The following is a 9,454-nucleotide window of genomic DNA, read 5'->3' on the forward strand; positions in this document are numbered from 1 at the left end:
ACAAATGAGATTGAAAGGATTTGGTACTTTCTTTGAGATTTCCCACTTCATAGTCGATAGAACTTTGATCATTGCACTTATGGAGATGTGATTTCTTCAATCTCACATTTTTCCATCTCCCTGATGTAGAGCTTAGAATTCGACCCTCTGATTTTATAGGTATTATTGGAATTGGAATATAAGAACTACCTATACCTCTCATGAAGGTTAAGGATGAGGAAATATTGAGACTTCTCGATCTTCAAACTATTCCTGCTTATGAGTAGCTGAAAGAGAGAAGGTTAAGCATAACCTGGCTGAAAGATATGTATTTGAAGAACGACTGTACTCGTGGATTTGAGCCAATCACCCTCATTTTATCATCATGTTTAAACGACTATTCCTTATCATGCTAGGGGCTTACTTCTTATTTGAAGACCAGGCTTCAATTGATGTCATTTTCCTTTCAGCTTTATGAGACATAGATCGTATTCATGAATATGATTGAGGAAACATGATATTTGAGACCATCATGGGTGGAATGGAATGAGTGGTTCCAGGTGTGATGGAATAGCCTAGTGATGGGATATCCTTTTGTTTCTTCTAGCCTTTTATTGAGGTACTTCCCGATTTTTTTTAATTTTGTACTCTCTTTTCTTATACATCACACTCCTTCCCTTTCTCTTAGTTATTCTTGCATCGCTACTCTCATTTATATCCTCCCCATGTGCCCTCCGAGAGAGCTGACTACCTATGAATTGAAAATTGGCTATCCGTCCCAAAAAGACGCAAAAGAGTAGGGGTTTGTTTGCTCAGGCTTACTTAAATCAGTGCTTCCATCAAGATGTAAGTATTGTCTCATTTTTCCATTCTTCTTCACTCTCATTCATTTTTTTCTCATTTGCCTAAGCTACTCATTTCTTCTTTTCAAATCATCAATCCTTTAGTGCACGAGTTGCCACATTTTGTCTCTGCTCATCCGAACTTTGCTGCAGCTCACCTTCTCAATTTTTAGATGATGGTCTTCCCATGCTACATTAGCAAGCTTTTTCATGTGCTCTACTTGGGAGAGCGACTTTCATTTTAGTGCCATGACAAAACTCGCATTCCTCATAATATTCCACTTGTCTTGAGTTTTGGATCCATCGAGAGTGGCATACTTGCTAATTCAGAGAGTATTCGTAGGAAGCAATTGATTTTTCTTGAGAATTACAACGAGTGATTCCAAAAGGTATTCATTGGGTGTCTACTTCCTCCAGTTGAGGCAGTTGAAGGGGGTCCAGGAGGCCTAGGTATCTTTCCTTACCCTCTTTCTCTTTTCCTCTTTAGCTATCATTATCATTTTCTCACTTCTTGTTTTTTGTTCGGTTTGCACTCAAAGTGTTGAGTTGGCTAGGTACCTTGAACGAGATGAAAGGAGGAATTTTGAGATGGCTCAACCTGCTTCTTACATTGAGAAACTCCAGTATGAGTTGGTAAGCACTTGTAATATTTTTCCTCATTTTGAAAACTTTGATTTAATCATCCTGTAATCTTTTGTAGGCTCATCAGTAGGCATAAGAAGGTGCCAGTTCTTCCTATCAGAGGCCACCTGAGTCATTATAGGTTAATAGAAAAAATATTTTTGCTAGTAATTATTTATTCAACCAAGTAAAACAAAATGATTGTACTTATTAACATGTATATATTTTTTTTATCTCATTAGGAAGCTTCTAGGAGCAGTGCTCCTTATACGTTGGCTAGCGCTTACCAGACACCTTATTACTCAGCGCTACTCACTGAGCCACGTCAAGCAAGTGACTTTGGTCCTCATGGGTACTACCAAGTTGGAAAAAAACGCTACTTGAGAAGCAGCGAGAACCAACAATGCTAAGTTCACAAACTGTTGGTTCATGAGACCTTCTGAGCCCCAAACCAACTACGTCTCTAAGAAGCATGAGTTTGAGTATCCAATTGAGCTAGAGTCAAAGGCTAGGCCGAAAGTTTAGGGAAACCAAAGTCATAACCAGAGCCTGAGGTAGCACTGGCTAAGAAGTTTCATCAAGGACCAAAGGCTTCTTTTAGCTTACATGAGTGTTTTTTATTAGTGATTTTGTAATAAAATATTGCGTGTTTTATAACTTGAGTGTGTTTGTAAAACATTTATTCTTTTTTACCTAAATTCGTCGATTTTCACATATCTTGCCTTTTAGATGTATACTTCAATAAATGTCTATTTTCTACAAAATTGACAGATTAGGTCTGAAATGCGAAGGGGGGAACTCCATATGGGTTTTATAAGCAAATTCGTCGAAAAACAGCAAGAAATTTTGAATCAAATTTTGTTCTGGTCGTGGGTGAACCTCGGCCAATTCAAAATTTTGTTCTGGCAATGGGTAACCCTTGGCTAGTTCAAAATTTTATTCTAGCCGTGGGTTTACCTAAAAATTGGGCAAATTTTTCTCTAGCCATGGGTCACCCTTGACCAAGCAAAATTTGCCCCAGTCTATAGGTAAGGTTCAGACTAGAACTTTTTGCTATTTTAAAACTTGAAAATTAATCTTTTGTTCATAAAGCTCATGATTTTACTCAAAAAAAAACTTGCGACCCTCTTGCCTTAGATCGAGGATGGAGCCTATCAACTATTCAAGAATGAGTGATAATGAAATCGGATCCAATGATTCAGGTCCTACTTTTCTCAACTTGAATCGGTATTCTATCAAGGAGAACCATACAACTCGGTAGATTCAATCTATGTCTACGGATGAAAAAGCGAGGTGGATTCAATTTAAAAAGTTAGTTCCATTAGGTTGAAAGAGCGCAATGTAAAAAATCAACTAATGAAATCACCTCTTGAAATATTACGAACACTCATAGAATGCTTAATAGTGATGATTACATACTTCCTATTTGAGAGAAGTTAAGGATCGAATCCTATTTGGAGAAGCAACTTATACCAAATATCATATTATATGTTATGAAATTATGTCATTTTATTAAGATGAAGAGCATGAGTTATGTTATTTTTTTCATCGAGCTTATGTGTTTGTTTACTAAAATGCATGAGAATGCTTGATGTTATGGTGCAATTTAAACTTTTTTGTGAAATTGTTGGACAAAATATCATGTAATATAACTGAGAAAATAAGTATGAGATTACCTTAACCTACCTCTTGAGATAACATACACAAGACGTAGATTCACGAAGATACACCAAAATCTAAACTTCATCAAATTTCATTCAATTATGAAAAATCAATGTGTATTACTAGTGAGGTTCAAATATGAAGTTTTTAAAAAATTGTATGTTAGAATGTTGAACCATCACCAACGGAAGAAGGAATCAGTCATAAGAAGTTCGAGAATCCAAATAGATTAAAATGAAGTAAACAAGTTTGACATCCTAATCCACGCTCAATGTTGGCAGACTATGTACATGAATTAGAGAAGCCAATTAAAATTGACTTATCCATCACAAATAATATTATAATCAAGGAAAACACACACAAAAAAGGAACTCTTATGAGAAGATCATTTCAATTCAAGATCATCACAGAAGATGCAATATGTCAAACTTGCATTACTGATTTGAATGTGGGAAGGACGAAACCAGCTCTTCTCTCCTCAAATGAGTATTCAATCTCTTCAGGCCGCATCTCCTCTTCAACTTTAGAAGTAGCTCCGAAGAGAACAGAAACTGGAGGAGCCGGAGTTGCAGCCGTCTGCATCGGTACAGATACAGTTGAAGGAGTAGAGGGCACCGGAATTGGCATTGTTTTCGGGGTTCTGTTCTCTTCATCAGCAAAAGAAGCTATCTTAGAAGAAGTCGTCAATGGTGTGTTGTTGTAACTTGGAACTGTTTTCTGAAAAATTCCATTTTGTTGTGTTGTGTTGAGATCTTCTAGGACATTTGTTGTGTTGGCCTTCGATGAAACAGTGGAAGAGACAGGAGAGAAGGGTTTCCGCGTCATGGGTGATGATTCTATTTCACGAGCATTTGCAGCATCGAAGGAGTGCTTTTTCAATGGGAGACCAGCAATATCTAAGCCTCTCCTACCTAAAGAAATATGCAAATAGAACAATCAAACAAAGTATGTTGATAACCAACTCCAACTTGAAATAGCTTGGATTTAAAATGGTCTTAAAATATGAGGGTTTATATTGCCATGCCAACTTATGCCAATGCCATCCCCAATTCATATGTAAATCACCAAAGAATTAGCACACATATTGTGGTTGCGTTAGCAAAAGTTGGTGTGGCAATAGAAGATATCTAAAATATTAACCTGCAGATAAAGCTGAAAAACTATCATCTTGTGGTGGTAGACGATCGCCCTTCCTGATTGTTCTGGGAGTAGGTTTTGCAGAGTGAATCGAATTGGGTTTTGGAGTTTGCAGCATTGCTCCACCAAGTGAGAGTCTTCTATTACTAACACCTCCAGTTGAAATTCGAGAAACTTTTTTAGCACTATTTTGCTTTGAAGGACTTGGTTTTGACCCGAAAAGTGCCTCCTGTTCTGCAATTAGCTGTCCCTGAAGTTTCTTCTGATCCTGCACAATGCAGACACAAATTGGCACAAAAGTCACAAATTAGAAAGTACTGGTCATCTTTTGATCCTGCATGATGGACTTTTAACAAAGGACATACCCGCTGCCTTCGACGCTCTTGCTCTTTCTCTTGCCTTAAAATACTGTCTTCTTCAAGCATAGAAAGAAGTCGAACCTGCACATTAGAGAATAAAAAAAGATCATCACACATGGCTCCTAATAGCATATAACATGGACATGGACATATGTATCAATGTCCAATAGAGAAATGAATCACACCAACCACTACAAAACCGATATGCCAACAAGTTTTATATCATTGGTGAATAAAGTATAAGACTAAAAACTAAGGTTTGAGTCAGCGTGTGTTCATGTGAGAATGACTTCATTTAAGCTGTATATATGAGAACAAAAGGATTTTGAACATGGCAAATTCTTAGAAAATAGAGTTTCTTCGTAATATACATCAGCTTGCCAACTCAGATCAATATAAATCCAGATGATCAGTAAATATCGAACTTCGTTTACAAAATGAGTGCTTACACCATCATATGTGAACTCAATGCCCCTTTCTTTCTCCCAAGTTCTGGCTTTAGATGCCAATGCCTCCACCATTGCTGGACAAGATGCAAATCACCAAACAATTAGTACTTGGTAGGTATGACCCTTTTATTGTATGTTCCCAATCATTTCTATTAAAAATCATGCAAATCAGTAATTGGTAGTCAGAAGGTTGAAAGCTTGCAAAGTTGGTTAAAGTCTGTCAGTCAACCCTCAAAGACAACTAATCTCACTTGCTTGACCAAAAAAACAGTAATTGATAGGGTTTTTTTTTTTAATGACTGATTGATCAATAGAGTTGGGATGTGCACACCTGGAAGTTTGTTAACTGCAGCACGAGCTTTCTCAGCACGCTTCAATGTAAGATGGGTACCTCTTCCAGCATTATAACGATTCTCATCCTGAAACACCACCATATTAGTGAATAAAATAACGACAGCTCACGCAGACAAACAAAAATTAATTACTAACCCTATTATACTCCTCAAGCCAACACTCCTCTTCGCATGCAGCCAGCCATTTTTCAATCTTTTCGAGTATTTCTTTCCTACTAAAAGCTTCCTCTTTAACCTTTGCAATTTGTAGTTCGATTTGCTCCAGAACGCAAGAGGGGTCCACGCCTCCTGCATCATAAGAGATGCATGGTATAACGAACATGAAATTATAGTGTACTTAGTATACTACTAACAGTGTCCAATGCAAAGAATAAGTATCAGATGCTCTCACCAGATTCAATAGCTTCAATTGCATAGTCCATTGAACTGTCTGCTTCTACTACCATGTGTGTCCGCCTACAAATGTCATCTAGCTCTGACCTCTTCTTGAAAACCAGCTCTTTCATCTTGCTTACTTTCAGCTCTTCCAGCCTAGAGACTTCCGCCTCAACCTGTTTACGCCACACAATGAATTTCACGAGTCTAAAATGGATGAAACAAATGACAAAGAAACCTCTCCTCTTATAGACTATTTTTACAGACTCACGTACATAATTAATGAAGTCCACCGAGAGAGTGTTGGGCTCAGTTATTTCATGTTCTAGAGCAGCTACGTTAGAGGTAATATTCTGAAACATCTGTTGTTCCTCACTTGGTGTGTCCATCAAATCCCATAACTCCAACATAGTTCTTGCAAGATCTTGAAGCTGCACAGCATTGTAAAGAGAAGATAAAAATTGGGAATAAAGTTGAACATATACATATATATTTTTTTGAAGGGTAAGTTGGACTTAAACCCACGACCTCAAAGTTGCTTTGCAATGTGTCAAACTAACTGAGCTATGGGTCCAAGCTCAAATGAAACACGTAAGTTTACATAAACTTACTCTTTGCATCCTCCCTATCTTAACCTCTCGTAGTCTTTGAATTGCAACAGACAGCCTTTCAATTGTATCGTTACTTATGTTCTTTACTCCCCCTGAATCATCTAAACTTGGGTGAACCTCCCTAATTGTGTCTTTGAAATCTATACCAAGAACCAAGCATAGTGAGTTCAGAGTATTCAGATGGTCCATGACCTGGTTCAGGCGATCACTCTGCAGAAGAAGAAAATTCAAGTAAAATCAATTGGGGGTAAAGCATAAAGAGCTTTAAAATATGAGGAAAAATTCAAACCTTCTCTTTCTGGAGTGCTTGAAGTTGTCTGTGCAATTCATCAAGCTTTTTTAAGGACAAATCAGTTTCATCCAAAACTATCTTAGATGGATTATATTCTGTGGGTGTAAATATTTCGCTTGATATCTTCTGTATTTGCTCCATAACTTCTAGAAATTGATTCCTCCTTTCACATTTCCTCTTCTTCATCTCCTCTAGTTGTGGAATTATGGCAGTAAGCTCTTCCTTCAATCTTCCAGTGTTCTGATCGGACTGAAGACAAGACATGAACACAGTTTTAAAAGTCTAGTTATCATACAAGTGCTATTAAATAGCTGACAAACAGTTAAAAACCGGGTGCCTATTTTGTTAACCAACCAACTACTCCAAAAGACTGATCTGTGGGAGAGGGGGAGAACTATGGATATAAGAGTGGAGGAAAATAGACACTCAACACTCCCCCTCACCCATAAGGGTGGAACGAATAGAACCCGTGACCTATACGAACCTAGCGCTATGATACCACGTTAACCAACCAACTACTCCAAACGACCGATATGTTGGAGAGGGGGAGAACTAAGAGAGTCACGGGATAATTGGGGTATGACACACCTGAGAGTGGAGGAAAATGTACACTTAACATATTTTCTATCCCGGTTTAAATTTACAATTCCTTCAATTTGGGATCTATTTTCAAAAGTTCGGTTGACACCCACACACCTGTCTGATATGCACTGGTCTCTCACCCATTGCTGAACAGATGGCTGCCAGCTCAGCTTCAGAATCAGCAATTGCTTGCCGTAGCTGAGCCCTAGAACGGTTTGCATTATCAACCTTTCTTCTGTAGACTTCCAAACACTCTTGCTCTAGCTCAAGTAGCATTTTATCCCTTTCAGCATCAGATTCTCCAACTTCATCCCATATTATCTGAATTTAAAACAATAGAAATTAAGCATTACTAGAAGGCAACTTTATGTGGTTGCAAAATATAAGAAGCACCAAGAAAAGACCTGAAGTTCAATTAGAAGAGATCCACAAGTCGTTTCCACTTGAAGAAGCTGGTCATTATGCAGTGTAGACATGTTGAAGGAATTGTTTCTCTGCAAAAGAATAGCAATTAATATAACGACAAAAACAAGATAGTATAAAGAGAGTGATGGACTAGAGGGTCAATCATGAATCTAGAGGGTCAACAAGTTAGATAGCAAACTCATTTTACGGTTTCTATGAGGGATTTTCAGTTTTTCTAAGAGTGAGATTGGGCAATTGTTACCCTGGTTTTCACAGAAATAATGAAAGAATCTCATCGTGGACCGGGGGATATAGGCAATCTTGTCAAACCACATAAATTATGTGTCATGTTCTCTTTAATATGGCAAAAAGTTATGAAATTCAAGTAAAAAAGTCATCCAAATGCTGGACCCTCCCAATGAGTGGCTCCTTGGTAAACAGTCCATTCTTCCATAATCATACCAACAGAATACAAGGCACAGACATAACAAATAGAGATTTTTTTTTGTAAAGGGTCTACTTTCCCAGATGTAGATTTGTCCTAGTTTGAGCGATTAAAGATAATGTGAACCCATTATAACTCTCCCTCTCTCCTTTCTTTCTAGTTGAAAATATATATAAAGCTCCAAAATATTTGTGTTTCTACAATGTAGCGCCACATCAACTATATTTTATCCATTAAGTCATTATTTCTTCAAGAAATACCTCAATCATTATGTCAGTGTGGAAATTCTGCTTGTAACCAAACACATCAATTTAATAGTTCAAAAAAATGGAAACTTTAAGTAAATTTTAGATTTTGAGTATCAGGTCTTTCATCTCAAATCCCTAATCCTGTAGTCCATTTATAGGTTTTTCCTTCATAACTACAAAGAAGAAAATTAGGGTTCTTGATCATTGAACAAGAAATAAAAGAGTTAGAAAATGTGAGTTAACCCACCCTAGATCCTGTAATTGGATCCCAAAAAAATATGAAACGTGTTTCAACATAAAGACAGTAAAAATCTCTGATTCAATTGGACAACAAATTACCAAAATACAGAAACAGTGGGAAATGCCAAATAAATCAAAGAATGTTACCTTATCAAGCGACCCAGTTAGGGTTTCTGTCGATTTTCCTATCAAGAGACCGTGATCTTTGCCCAAACTTGACATTCTTCGAACTTGTAGCCAGAAAATTTTATTTTTTTGGATCTAGAAAAGAATTTCTAACAAAAAAATTCGGATTTTCTTGAGAGAGTGCGGAGAAAAACACTGGATTAGATCGAGAGAGAGAGAGAGAGAGAGAGAGAGAAAGTAGCCGTTTGAAAGATGTAACGTTTTTTAGATTTTGTTTTTAATGATGGGGCTCGGATGGAGACGCAGAGCGAAGAGAATTTGAATTTCAAAAAAAAAAAAAAAACAGAGGATAAAGTGAGGGAGATTTTAATATGTATTCCAGGTTCATCATCTTCGATAAACACTACAACGTGAACCGTTCATATTTTCATCACCCTATGCCAATATCAAATCTCAAGAAATTTATGATTGTTGCAGTTATTATTTTTAGTGGGCCACCTATTAGATAATCTGGATTGGTTGATCTTCGGTCCACTATGTGACACGTGCGTAAGTAAAAGATCTTCCTTACATCAGAACCCAAGTTCACTTTGAAAATCAAACAAGACACTGTCGTTACAAAATCGCTATTCTCAAGCTTTATAAGAGGATTAATGGATCGGATCTATTGTACGCGAAAACAACACCCAATTATATAAGGACGTTTTGGGTAGGGCTGTAAATGGGTC

At 37.2% G+C, this 9,454-nt stretch overlaps 1 protein-coding gene and 1 long non-coding RNA gene across 2 annotated transcripts; one reads left to right on the top strand and one right to left on the bottom strand.

Annotated features, from left to right (window-relative positions):
• Positions 1 to 1,282: 1,282 nt before the first annotated feature.
• Positions 1,283 to 2,135, top strand: LOC147393531 (uncharacterized). The gene is made up of 3 exons (XR_015182239.1): positions 1,283 to 1,454; positions 1,522 to 1,584; positions 1,685 to 2,135. It is a non-coding gene; the product is annotated as an uncharacterized LOC147393531 (long non-coding RNA).
• Positions 2,136 to 3,301: 1,166 nt separating this feature from the next.
• On the bottom strand, positions 3,302 to 8,987 carry LOC147393532 (65-kDa microtubule-associated protein 3-like). Its single transcript, XM_086456863.1, has 13 exons — positions 8,748 to 8,987; positions 7,667 to 7,756; positions 7,377 to 7,583; positions 6,678 to 6,929; positions 6,389 to 6,598; positions 6,053 to 6,208; positions 5,794 to 5,953; positions 5,539 to 5,690; positions 5,381 to 5,468; positions 5,050 to 5,123; positions 4,607 to 4,681; positions 4,245 to 4,509; positions 3,302 to 4,015 (listed from the first exon to the last, which is right to left on the bottom strand). The coding sequence occupies exons 1-13, from the start codon at positions 8,820 to 8,822 to the stop codon at positions 3,528 to 3,530; spliced, it is 2,292 nt and encodes a 763-aa protein (XP_086312989.1). The 5' UTR covers positions 8,823 to 8,987; the 3' UTR covers positions 3,302 to 3,527.
• Between the last annotated feature and the right edge of the window lie 467 nt (positions 8,988 to 9,454).

Source organism: Akebia trifoliata, chromosome 10, assembly GCF_017979445.1.
Source record: "Akebia trifoliata isolate Shusen 1 chromosome 10, ASM1797944v1, whole genome shotgun sequence".
NCBI classification, from domain to species: Eukaryota; Viridiplantae; Streptophyta; class Magnoliopsida; order Ranunculales; family Lardizabalaceae; genus Akebia; species Akebia trifoliata.